We start from the raw sequence: 14,055 nt of genomic DNA on the forward strand, positions 1-14,055 counted from the left end.
TGCCAAACCCATTTAGCCATGGAACCTCTACAGCTGTTTTACCAGAGGGGTGGGGGAGGGAAACGCCATCACCAAAGAGTGTGACAGTGACTGAATTGAATCGTGAGGGTCACAAGTTCTTGTTGTTCTTGCAGGCCCGCGTTCTGCCCGGGTTGAAGACTCTGCGACTGCACTACTCAAACTGCAAGGCCTACAATGCTGACTTTGACGGTGATGAGATGAATGCCCATTTCCCGCAGAGTGAACTGTGCAGGGCTGAAGCATATGGCATTGGTAATGTGTGCATATATTTTTTTGGTTGGTACATGCATGTGTAGATGTGTCACTGTGGATTGTTGGTTTTTTGGGTTGGTTTTTATTTTCATTTATCGACTGGAAAAAAAAATTTGATACTTTCATTCACAATATTTCAACTCTATGAAATAGATTTTCATTTAGGGTACATATAAAAAAAAATTGATTTTTGCAATATGTGCATTTACAACAAGCCACATATGTACATAAACTTACAAGAACACACATAAAAGCGTGCATTAGAAAAAAAAACTATTAGCTCTGAAAGAGTGAAACTCTTATGCTGAATTACTTCAGAAGTGAGCATTAAACAGTTACACATGGTAAAGGATAATTGAAAAACAGAAAAAAAATGTTTCCAAATACGTGAGTAAAACTGGGGAGGCTGGTTTTACAGCCAGAGCAGTACTTAGTGAGGAATGATGATTTGGAACACTGTCCAAAGAGATGACAGAAGTTGGTGGTTTTGCAGCCAGCACAGACTTCCAGTACCTGGTGCCCAAAGACGGAGCTCCCCTGGCCGGCCTGATTCAGGATCACCTGGTGGCAGGTGTGGCGCTCACTGTCCGCGGGCAGTTCTTGACCAGGTGAGATTGCCTCCTGTTCCCTGCAGAACTGCACAGTTTTTGGGGTTTTTTTTAACTTTTTTTTTAATTTTCCAAAAAACATGTATACAATACAGAGAATAGTATGAAACAAACAATATAAAACGAACAGTAGCATCTTCCACTACAGAGAGTGAGATAAAACAAAACAAAACAAAACAGACTAAACAAGGCAAAACAAATCTGTAAAAACAACATCATCAACAACAACAACAAACAAACAAACCAAAAAAAAAAAAGATTTGTCCAATCATTCAATCAATCAATCTTTACACATTAATGATTGTGAACTGCACAGTTTTATGTTTTATCTTTCCAGTATGTCATTTTGAAAAATTGTGCATGATATTGACATTGCATATATATATATGAAATATGCTGAATGTTTAGACATGACGTGTGCAGGGACTGAAGTATTGGTGTGTTCAGTTTCTGTCTTGAAGATCTGTGGACCAAATCCCAGCTGTATGTAGTGGGTGAAGGGTGGAGTGTGTTCTTTTCTTTTTTTGTTGTTTTGTTATCAACATATGTGAGATTCTGCTAAAACCCTGAATTCATTTACATGTAGTGTTCTTTTCTTTTTTTGTTGTTTTGTTATCAACATATGGGAGATTCTGCTAAAACCCTGAATTCATTTACATGTAGTGTTCTTTTCTTTTTTTGTTGTTTTGTTATCAACATATGTGAGATTCTGCTAAAACTGTGAATTCATTCATAGGTAACTACTTGCAGAAGATCATAAATAATGAGCGGTTGCCTGGAGAGAAGAAAAAAGAATGATCTGTAAAGTGGTGATCCAGCAGTGATGACTGTGAGGTGCCATTTTGGGAGGCTTACTCAGAGGCTGAAAACCTGAATGTTTTGTTGCTTTCAACAGTATTTCGTTTCAAAACGCAACATTTCAGTTCAGTTCAGTTTCTTAACTCTCTCCATACGAACGGTGAAAGAGACGACGTTAACAGCGTTTCACCCCAATTACCACCATCAAGATATTGCAAGTGGAAGGCTCTTATACTGAAGAGGTGAATGTTGACAAAGAATACCACAATTCTGACGACGGAAGCTAAAGGTTGGGTCATTCAGACACCCACTGGACATCCGAGGGGTCTGTGTAGAGGAGAAGAGAGGACTGGCCGTACTGAGTGAGTTAAGGAGGCGTCACTGCATTCAGACTAATCCATATACGCTACACCACATCTGCTAAACAGATGCCTGACCAGCAGTATAACCCCAATTCGTTTAGTCAGACTGTGAGAAAAAAAACAACAACTTAGAAAATGAAATATTTTAAAAATGTAACAATACAAATACAGTGAATTGAACAGGACAACAAAGAAAGTGTTGTATTTTGTCCTATCATGATAAACATATATATATACAAACACATTATTGACCACTGAAACATCAACTGTTTGTCCAGTGAAGGTCAATCAGACAAATGTGGTGGGGGTAGGAATGTTGGGGCAGACATTTTGTCAGGAAAACTTAATGAAAGCAGACAGGTGTGGATGAAAGCCGGAACGGAAAGTTCCATGATGGTTAAGATCTTTTGACTATTACACTTTCACACATTTTTGACTCACTTGTGTAAACAAAGTGAGTCTATGTTTTAACCCGATGTTTGGTTATCTGTGTGTGTGTGTGTGTGTGTCTGTGTGTCCGTGGTAAACTTTAACATTGACATTTTCTCTGCAAATACTTTGTCAGTTGACACCAAATTAGGCATAAAAAATAGGAAAAATTCAGTTCTTTTCAGTCATCTTGTTTAAAACAATATTGCACCTCTGGGATGGGCACAAAAAAAGAAAAAAAAAAAGAAAAAAAGAAGCCTAATTATATGCAAACTGCATTTACTGTTATATTTATATCTTTTGTATTCTCTAAACTTGGTTTTTTTATCTGATATTCTGACCCAACAACAAGAGCAGTCATTATCATTTTTTGTTCAAACAGGAACTTCTTTTGCTAAGCATGGAAGTTTTATTTATTTTGCAAACGTTTTGGTGCAGATAGTAAAAAAGGGAAATTACTCTGTAATTAATGCTAGGGACTTAATTTGCTACTGATCTTTCTCATCTTAAACATTACATTTTGAAATTATACTCAATACATAAAAAGCTTGGATTTTTTTTTTTAAGTGTATCACAAGTGAGTCTTGAAGGCCTTGTTATTCATAAAAAATAGAAAAAAACAACAAAAAAAACAAAGCAGGGGCGATTCACCCACTTTCTTAAAAATGCCTTGACTCAAGTGAGAGAGCATTTCTGGCACTGCTCCGGACAGAGCCCACGATGGTTTAGAATTACTGAAAGTAGAGTTTTGATTTAATTATGTGACGAATGATTGGTTGTGCTGATACTGATCTTTGTTTGATGGACTTGAATTAGATTTAGATATAAGTGGGATGGTTTAGAATTACTGAAAGAAGAGCTTTAATTTTAGCGACAAATGATTCACTGATACTGATCTATGTTTGATGGACTTGAATTAGATTTAGATATAAATGGATATGAAATAAAAGAGAAACACCAGTCAACTGGTTGTTTTTTGTTGTTGTTGTTGACACAGAGATGACTACTGCAATCTGCTGCAAGCAGCGCTGGCGGACAAGAAGGGTCGAATACAGCTTCTGCCGCCTGCCATTGTGAAGCCTGGTCCTCTGTGGGCTGGTAAACAGGTGTGTGTGTGTGTGTGTGTGTGTGTGTGTGTGTGTGTGTGTGTGTGTGTGTGTGTGCGTATTTGTGTGTGTGTGTGTGTGTGTGTGTGTGTGTGTGTGTGTGTGTGTGCTTTTACAGTTGAAATAAATGAATATGTATATATATAGCAAAGCATGATAACAGAATTGACGAATGTGACAACACCCATGGGAAATAAAGGAATAAAGTTTGGCAGTGAAATCTGTTCACTTAATACTTTTTTTTATAGTATCATTTATGCACAATCTCTCTCTCTCTCCCTCTGTCTCTCTCTCTCTGTGATAATTGTTTTGATAGTAAAGATGACAGTGAAGATGAAATTGTTACTGTTTTGAATAGATGTGTTTCAAAAGAAGAAATGTTAGTTTCAACTAAGAAATTTAAAGTGTGACAAGGTAGCAGTGTTCTGACAGTATTTATTGGTGAATTGTTTGTTTATGCTACAGATGATGTCACTGACTTTCTGGTTAGATATTATAACAAGTTGTATGATACAAGCAAGTATCCTGAAAATTGGAAAGAGTCTATTGTTCTCCCTTTGTTTAACTCACTCAGTACGGCTAGTCCTCTCTTCTCCTCTACACAGACCTCTCGGATGTCCAGTGGGTGTCTGAATGACCCAACCTTTAGCTTCCGTCGTCAGAATTGTGGTATTCTTTGTCAACATTCACGTCTTCAGTATAAGAGCCTTCCGCTTGCAATATTTTGATGATGGTAATTGGGGTGAAACGCTGTTAACGTCGTCTCTTTCGCCGTTTGAATGGAAAGAGTTAAGGAAGGTAATGTAAGTGTTCCTAATAACTGTAAATATATTTCCTTTTCAGACATTAGTAATAAATTGTTCAGCTCTGTTATAAACACCAGACTGCAAGAATGGGTTAATCTGAACATGATCACATGGGAAGATCAGGCTGGCTTTAAAATAAAAAGAATTATTCAGCGGTCGATCACATGTTCACTTTACTTGCATTCATTCAAAAACAATTTGCTTTTGACAGAAAATTATACACAGCATTCATTGACTTTGAAAAAGCATTTGACTCTATGATCAAGAAAACTTCTATGGCCTGTTTTGTTAAATGAGTAAATATGAGTATCGAGATTAAAGAACAAGGAGGCTGAGAGAGTAAAGGATAAAATGACAATAAAGGGTAGTGACTGTTCATTTACAAAGAGAGTTGCTATCCTTTATTGTTATTTATCTTCTTCTTCTTCTTCTTTGTTCGTGGGCTGCAACTCCCACACTCACTCGTATGTACATGGGTGGGCTTTTACGTGTATGACCGTTTTTACTCTGCCATCTAGGCAAGCTGGATATGTTCTTGTTTCCATAACCCACCGAATGCTGACATGGATTACAGGATCTTTCATGTGCGTATTTGATTTTCTGCTTGCGTATACACATGAAGGGGGTTCAGGCACTAGAAGGTCTGCACATGATCAGAAAAATCTCCACCCTTTGCCCTCCAGGTGCTGTTACCGAGATTTGAACCCAGGACCCTCAGATTGAAAAGCCAACGCTTTATCCACTCGGCTATTGCGACTATCATTGTTATTTGAATATGGGTATGCTTGTTCTGTGCAGATTATCTCCACTCTGTTGCTGAACATTATCCCCAAGGACAAGCCTCCCCTTAGCCTGGACAGCAAAACCAAGATATCAGAAAAGGCGAGTTGTCCCATGTTTGTTGTTCTTTTCTAGTGATGTTCAACACCAGTGGCCGGTGTTTATCGACAAACAGGATTATTGTCAAGAGTCGTGTTGTCCTTGTGCCCAGAACAGTTCAGTCTGTTTGCCTGGTATGGTGCCCATGTTTAACTGTTTCTTAAATTAAGCTGTAGTTTTGTGTGTGTGCATTGTGTGTGTGTGTGTGTGTGTGTGTGTGTGTCTATTCTCAAGCCCAGGCCAGTGCATCAGGTTTATGCTTAAGTCAGGTATCTGCTCTGGTTGTGTGTGTGTGTGTGTGTCCGTGTGTGTGTTTTCTTGTTTGTTTATTTGGTTTTTGTTGTTGATTTTTGCAGACGTGGTTTAGCGTCTGTGGATCAGTCGCCACACTTTGACGTCTCCTTGAAACTGAAAGATGTATTGTATTACTCTTTTTGTCACAACAGATTTCTCTGTGTGAAATTCGTGGCTGCTGTCCCCAGGGAGAGCATGTCGCTGCACTGAGAGTGCCACCTTTTTTTTTTTCTTTTTTTTTTCCTGCTTGCAATTGTATTTGTTTTCCTATCGAAGTGGATTTTCCTACAGAATTTTGGTTTGATGTTAGACTGTGTCTGTTTATTTATTTAATTTTTATTTTATTTCATTTTTTATTCTAGTTTATTTTTTAATACATATTTTTATGTCACTTAGCCTTAAATTTGTATATCTTATTGTAAAGCGCAGTGATCCCCATTTGAGATTGGGGTACTGCGTTATATAAGTCTGCGTATCATTATTATTATTATTATTATTATAATCATCATCATTACTATTATTATTATCATTAGTGTTGTTGTTGTTGCTGTTGTTATTATTAAACGATGCAGGTGTGTGTGTGTGTGTGTGTGTGTGTGTGTGTCTGACAGAGCTGGGTCAGAGGGCAGGTGCAGGACCCCTGGAGGCTGAAGGTCAGCAAGGAGGAGCTGGCGGAGCTAGGGGAGAGCACTGTGCTGGTCAGCGAGGGAGAACTCATGCAGGGGGTGCTGGACAAGGCGCAGTGTGGCCCCTCCTCCTTCGGTCTGGTGCACTACGTCTATGAGGTAATGGCCATGTATGTCTATGAGGTAATGGTCATGTACGTCTATGAGGTAATGGCCATGTACGTCTATGAGGTAATGGTCATGTATGTCTATGAGGTAATGGTCATGTGTGGTGCACTACGTCTATGAGGTAATGGTCATGTCTGGTGCACTACGTCTATGAGGTAATGGTCATGTCTGGTGCACTACGTCTATGAGGTAATGGTCATGTGTGGTGCACTACATCTATGAGGTAATGGTCATGTGTGGTGCATTATGTCTATGAGGTAATGGATCATTCTGGTGCACTACGTCTATGAGGTAATGGTGATGTCTGGTGCACTATGTCTATGAGGTAATGGTCATGTCCGGTGCACTATGTCTATGAGGTAATGGTGATGTCCGGTGCACTATGTCTATGAGGTAATGGTCATGTGTGGTGCACTATGTCTATGAGGTAATGGTGATGTCCGGTGCACTACGTCTATGAGGTAATGGTCATGTCCGGTGTACTACGTCTATGAGGTAATTTGAATTCAGACATGACATGGTAATATGGAAATGGACTTTTCTGTTTTCATGATATTTAGCATATGGACATGTTTAAGCATTTTCTGTAATGCTGCATTAAACAAGTTCAGCTATTTGCTGTAACAGAGTAAATATACTTGCTGTTGCTGTAACAGATGGATAGCTTGTTTTTCTTTGTTCTCTTTTTCATTTTGCAGATCATGCTGACGCTTTGTTCCCCCCCCCCTCTCCCCTCCCCCCCGCCGCCCCCCCCTCCCCCGCTGCCCCTCTCCCCTCCCCCCTGCGACCAATAAATGCAGAGTGTGTTGCTATGCTGGCAAGCAAAGAGTTATGTTTTTTTTTTTACTCTGTGCTTTTCTGGATTCCTTTACAAGTCATCAGTGTGTGCAAATTTCGAACAAAAAATATGGATACTTTCATCATCACTCTGTATGATAGCACAAGAAGGGAGGAAGTTTTATATTGTGCCCCCAGCTAACTGGTTACGTTATTGATCAGTTTGATCAGTACTGATCAGTTTCTAACATTTCTTTTTTTGGCGATTTTTGTTCTTACCCATGCAAATGAGTTGTCTGTGGGGAAAGTCAGGGGAGCTAACTGGCAGGACAAAGTGAGTTTACCACACTGTCCCTCTGTCTCACCCTGTGTGTGTGTGTGTGTGTTGTGTGTGTGTGTGTGTGTGTGTGTGTGTGTGACAGCTGTATGGGGGTGAGGTGGCCGGCCAGCTGTTGACCTGTCTGGGACGTCTCTTCACTGCCTTCCTCAAGCTCCGAGGCTTCACGCTGGGAGTGGAGGACATTCTGGTTAAGGACAAGGTGGGTGAATGTTTGTCTTTGGCGTTTCTTTTCCTGTTTTTCTCTGTGTGTGTGTGTGTGTATAGTTTCACTAGTTTCAAGAATGTGTCAGAGCATGAGGACTGATCCATACACACTACACCACATCTGCTTTGTAAAAAATATATTTTAACAGAGGAGCCGATGCCTGGCCTAACCATACACCCGAAGTACTGGTTAGGCATTGAGACTCTACCCAGGTGTGAATAAAACATTAACATGAAATGAAATTGACTCACTCCGGACGATAGAACACTATAGCGTTCCTGACGTAAGGCGCGGTTCCGGACAACGAAACACTATGGCGGTTTCGACAATTAAAAATTTTTTCCACGTTTTCCTCATGGTGTAGCATAACAATTGCAGCTAAACCGGGCATTGCGAACATGTCAAGGGTCGAATGGAAAGTTTCATCATGAGATTCTGTAACAATATACTCGCCGGCAAGCCATTGAGTTTGGCACCCCACATGACAAGCTAATATGCATATGTATCGAAAATGGCGTCGCAGACGATACAAGTGGAAATTTTTGGAGTAAACCAGATCACGACAGCATCTTTTTACTGCTGCTGAGGTGATTGAAATACTTCAAACTGAAGGTTTAAACATTGACGAGGATGATGATGACGTTGAACAAAGTAATTGCATTGAAGAAAGCTACCAGCAAGAAGGTACTGACAGTGACTCTGCTTCTGAGAGCAGTGAAGAGGGAAGGGGGTGGGCGTACACACAATGTGAGGAGAAGGGTCTGTGGGTCAAGTACAGCGAGTTTCATTCAGTTACTTTATGTTTTGCTTTTTTTTTTTCCCCCTAACCCAAACAAATGGGTTGTCTGTAGGGAAAAGCAATGGAGAAAACCATTCGTCCTGAGAAAGTGACGGGCGCAATAGCCGAGTGGTTAAAGCGTTGGACTGTCAATCTGAGGGTCCCGGGTTCGAGTCACGGTGACGGCGCCTGGTGGATGAAGGGTGGAGATTTTTACGATCTCCCAGGTCAACATATGTGCAGACCTGCTAGTGCCTGAACCCCCTTCGTGTGTATACTCAAGCAGAAGATCAAATACGCACGTTAAAGATCCTGTAATCCATGTCAGCGTTCGGTGGGTTATGGAAACAAGAACATACCTAGCATGCACACCCCCGAAAACGGAGTATGGCTGCCTACATGGCGGGGTAAAAACGGTCATACACTTAAAAGCCCACTCGTATGCATACGAGTGAACGTGGGAGTTGCAGCCCACGAACGCAGAAGAAGAAGAAGAAGAAGAAGTCCTGAGAAAGTTAAGATTAACAGAGAAATAAGTGAATGCATTAGAATAAATTAAGAATGAAAGATACATATAAGGCAAATGATTGAAATGAAATAAGAATAGAAACGGGCCATGTTCAACGAACTTGTGCACACCTACACTCATGCATAATTATGCGACCGTGCGAGTAAACACACACACATAAAACATCACTCACAATTACGCATACATGTGCATACACACATGTAGACAATCACACACACACATGATTATATGCACACACACACACGCACACACACACACGCACACACACACAAACTCTCTCTGTATAAACAGTGCTTGAATGTACTGTCACATATAGTAAAGGTGGATGTGAATGGAGCTAAGGTTGTCAAATAATATCAGTCAGGCAGTATTGTATCTGCTTGGTTACTTCTTGTTGTGAGCTTTCAGATCTCTCTTGAGATACACTCCTAGTGAAATTATGAAAAATGTACCTGGCATCCTCACCCACAAACAGAGTATGGGTGCCTGAATGGTGAGGGGAAAAGTGGTTCGGTATGTCCACCTGTGGACGTGAGTGACTGGGCTAGCTGCAGCTCACAACTGCGTAAGAAGAAGTGTACCATAAGTCCTCTGGAATTTCTTCTGCTACACCATTTTATTTATCCATGTTCAGTCTAATAAGACATGCTTAGTGGCATGGGCAGAAATTCACAATTGTTTACCCAAATGGGAATGAACATTGTAGCATGTCTTTATCTTTTTTTTTTTCAAAATGACACAGAATCACACTCTGTCATATATACACATGAGGTCAGTTGTTGCAGGTAAACTGGGAGGTCGACAGAAGTCCTGAATGACTGTTGGTTGTGTGACCCAGTTTTGTTGTTTGTTTGTTTGTTTTTTTAGCTTGAAGCCTTTATTTCAGGGTTTCACATACCATGAATCCCCAAGATATAGGCTTCAAGCTGAAATATTGTAAACAGTGTGTGTGTGTGTGTGTGTGTGTGTGTGTGTGTGTGTGAGAGAGAGAGAGTATGTGTGTGTGAGTGTGTGTGTGTGTATGCGAGTGTGTGTGTGTGTGTGTGTGTGTTGTAATATTGTATAACAGTGTTTGTTGAGTGGGTGGCTTGTTTTTAAATGATCAGACAATGTGTTCCTTTGATCTGCATGACCAGGCTGATGGCAAAAGGACTCACATCATCAGCAAGTCAGCTAAGAAGGGCCACAAGGCAGCGCTGGAGGCCTTTGGGCGCAGCAAGGAGGACTGCAGCGATGCTGAGCTGCTGCAGCTGCTGAGGAAAGCCCATTTCAGCGAAGACGACTTTACCATGCAGCAGCTCGACATGACAGCCAAAAAAGTGACATTTTCTGTGCAGGACGACATTGCCATGTAAGTGTTGTCCAAGATCCTGGCATGATAGAGTAAGGAAGAAATTGCCCTTCACACTCAGACACCATTGAGGGTGTGCAGGCCTGCTTTTGTGGGATTTTCGTTGGGGGTTCACTGGCTATTTTTAGCGAGAACTGCATGTGCATGCGTGTCTCCATTTCCTTTTTTTTTTTTTCCTGGTCACTGAAAGGCTAAAATTTCGTTGTTGAAATTGCTGTTCTGACAAAAGGATTTTGAACAGTTTTTGGTGACTGTTTTTGCAAGTTTACAAGATATATTTGGTTTTATAATCACACCCACTATTTTCTTTAGTCTTCTATGTTTACTTTGAGCATGTTTCTCATCATATATCTGTCATTATGTATTTAAACTGATCCATTTATAAACTCAGCCAAAAAGTTGTCTGAACAAAAGCAGTGCACACCCATGAAAGCCAGTTATGGTGGTGGGCTGAGCATGTTGTCATATGACCTACTTCTCACTCTGTGAGCGACAAAAAGTCCACGATGAAAGCGGGCTGTACGCTTTCCCCGTTATGGAGTATGGAAAAGTTCTACCTTTTTCATTAACTCTCTCCATACTAACGGCGAAAGAGACGACGTTAACAGCGTATCACCCCAATTACCATCATCAAAATATTGCATGTGGAAGGCTCTTATACTGAAGAGGTGAATGTTGACAAAGAATACCACAATTCTGACGACGGAAGCTAAAGGTTGGGTCATTCAGACACCCACTGGACATCCGAGGGGTCTGTGTAGAGGAGAGGAGAGGACTGGCCGTACTGAGTGAGTTAAGGTATAGTTTCAGTTTCAGTTTGTCAAGGAGGCATCACTGCGTTCAGACAAATCCATGTATATACGCTGCATCAAATCAGCTAGGTGGATGCCTGTCTAGCAGCATAACCCATCACACTTTGGCCTTCAGTGTATAAGATTCAAGATTCAAGATGGTTTATTCAGTCAAGGCCATAGCCCCATATGAACAGGGGGCAACAACAAAATTTTGTTTTGTATGTGTCATTGTAATTGTTAATGCAAACAGTGCAGCATATTCCATAACAAGCTCCAATAAAACTAGAATATAAGTGTCTCTCTTAAATGAAATGCTTTAGAGAGAAACAGCGAAACTACGTATAGTGTTTTCATCCACCGATGACATCAGTAAACACAGTCGAAACGTACATGGATATACATAATATTTTTTAGGAATGAGCTGGATTCGTAGGTCATTAAGGACAGGACATTTCAAAACAAAATGGACTTCATCCTCTCTGGATTCCCCACACAAAGGACACATTAAACCAGGATGATAAATGGATTTATAACGATATCTATGTATGTTTAATTCAGAGATACCAAATCTGAATCTAGTTAGAATAAGTCGTAGGTGTCTGTTCAAATCAATCAAAAGGTATCGCTTCACTATGTGATCTGAAACATAAACTCGATACATGTCAAACCTGTCGCTTTCCTTCAGTGTATACAAATATAGTTATGCACCTGACAGAGAGGATTTACATTTTCTGCAGAATTTTTCCAGAGGACAACACTTATGTTGTCATGAGTTCTTTTTAAGTTTGCAAAGTGTGTGCTGCAACCAGCTGCCATGGCGAAGTGGTTAGTGTCACGGACTGACAGCTGGGAGGACGCGGGTTCGAATCCCAGCGGAGGTGGGTTTTTTGGCCCGTGGCTGGCTCCTACCCAGAGTTGAGTGTGCTGTGGGCTTAAATGGAGAGACTGGGACTACACAGTCGAGTGTCATCCACTTCGAGGATGCGTCTTTGGGTGTGTTGCTCTAATTACCTGACCAACACTGCAAGTGTCTGTATCTCTCGGGCCTGGTTAACGTCGGGATATCATTATGACAGGAAGCATAGAGTATAGCCTTGCCACATAGTCCCAAACCAAAATGGACCCCCATAGCAACATCATCATCATCATCGTCATCCTCCTCCTCCTTCATCATCATCAATATAAACAAAAACAGTCTCAAAAGTCTGTGGCCTTTCATGCCCTGCTCTCATGGTGACCTCAGTTTCGATACCCCTCCACTTCTGTGCTTGGTTTGAGTCCTGTCAATGTCTTCAGTGTCGGCAGATTCATGGGGGGCTGTTGTTTGAGGGACGTGGTGGCGGTCTCCACTCTGGGAGGGATGCTCACTCAGTCTGGCTCCGCGACTAAGCCATTATTGTCGTTAGTAGGGGGCTTAGTAGGTAGTGTCCTAAGTACGTTGAATCAGAGCAAGCACCACTGAACACCACCAAAGTTACTGAGCAGCAGTGCAGGGTCTCCTCTGGTGTGTGGCCTCCTGGCGACCTAACATCGATGGTTCCCTGCGGACTGCCGATGCTGGAACTGTGACGGACGAACCTGGGTGTACCCGTGTATGGGGGTATCTAAATGAGCAGTGTGGGAGTAATGCCATTGAAATGGTGCAGATGATCAGATGATTGGGCAGCAAAAAGAAAAAAAGAAAAAAAAAAGTGTGAGCTGCATGCAGGACCTGGCTTTATCAGCTCATCCGAATAACTAGACACTCAGTTGTTGTTTTTTTCCCAGTCTAACGTGGGAGAAAGAGCGAGACTCAAAACCAGACCCTCACAGCCACTGTATTGGCAGAAAACTATATCTGAACTATTCTGCTACCTTCAGGTATAATGCTGTAAGGAAGAAATGGCCCAATTTCTCAGTCAGTTATGTACATTCCTCAGTTCAGTTTAAAGTCTCAAAACACTCAACCCCTTTCAGTCTGCCCACCATTCTTATTCTTCTTCTTCTTCTTCTGCGTTCACTCGTATGCACACGAGTGGGCTTTTACGTGTATGACCGTTTTTACCCTGCCATGTAGGCAGCCATACTCCGTTTTCGGGGGATTCTTATTCAGTTGACTGATGTGCTTCATGAATTTCTGCTGGTTGTGTGTGTGTGTGTGTGTGTGTGTGTGTGTGTGTGTGATTTACTCTTTTTACCTCCTCCAACTGTCAACTGCTGCTTAATTGTGTGGCAGAAGAAAATAGGTATCATGAACCCAGCGCTCATGTCTTGGTATCTCAGCCACATGACTGCACCGGTGTTCAGAGGGACTGTTGTTTTTTTAGTCATCCCGTTGAGAGACTGTGTGAAATCTGCCTGTGGTTCATTCTTGTTTGGTGTACGTCAAACATGAGGTGCTGCCTTGCAGGAAAACCATGGCGAAAGATCTCTACAAGAGTTTCCCTGACAACAACCTGCAGCTTATGGTGCAGTCTGGCGCCAAAGGATCTTCAGTAAGTTGGCTCTTTCTCAGAGGAATCATTGATTGGCTTTCTTCCAGAAGCAGAGAAGAAGCCCCCGCCCCTTCCCCCCCCCCCCCCCTCCGCGCTTCCCCCACCACCCCTTAGTCAAGTGTTTCGGCCCTTAGCTTGTAAGGATTTTAGGGCCGAAACACTTGACTGAGGGGGACTTCTTCTCTGAAGACCTTGTACTGTCCAGCTGTCCCTAGAGTTTCCTTTCACTAGAACAACAATGTTTTGATGATGCAAAGCATGGCTTCTATGTTGAGATTAAGAAAAAACATTACTTCTTGCCTTGCCTTGGTAATAATGATAATGATGAATATTTGGATGCCCTATCTGCGGGTAGCCCAAAGCGTTTACAAATACAATTACACATACGTACATTGATGAAGATACACTTCATAACATTCATATGCATCACAAAATAAACAGGTCACACACACACGCAC

General features: G+C 41.5%; 1 protein-coding gene across 1 annotated transcript in view; it reads left to right on the top strand.

The window, feature by feature from the left end:
• LOC143279736 (DNA-directed RNA polymerase I subunit RPA1-like) overlaps positions 1-14,055 on the top strand; it is a 61,293-nt gene that overhangs the window by 18,482 nt on the left and 28,756 nt on the right. The window contains exons 12-19 of the mRNA XM_076583861.1: positions 135-273; positions 767-881; positions 3,468-3,576; positions 5,181-5,264; positions 6,167-6,340; positions 7,549-7,665; positions 10,115-10,329; positions 13,513-13,597. Of these exons, the coding sequence (XP_076439976.1) occupies positions 135-273; positions 767-881; positions 3,468-3,576; positions 5,181-5,264; positions 6,167-6,340; positions 7,549-7,665; positions 10,115-10,329; positions 13,513-13,597 (1,038 nt within the window). The remainder of the gene's footprint in view (positions 1-134; positions 274-766; positions 882-3,467; positions 3,577-5,180; positions 5,265-6,166; positions 6,341-7,548; positions 7,666-10,114; positions 10,330-13,512; positions 13,598-14,055) is intronic.

This window comes from Babylonia areolata, chromosome 3 (assembly GCF_041734735.1).
Source record: "Babylonia areolata isolate BAREFJ2019XMU chromosome 3, ASM4173473v1, whole genome shotgun sequence".
Classification (NCBI taxonomy): domain Eukaryota; kingdom Metazoa; phylum Mollusca; class Gastropoda; order Neogastropoda; family Buccinidae; genus Babylonia; species Babylonia areolata.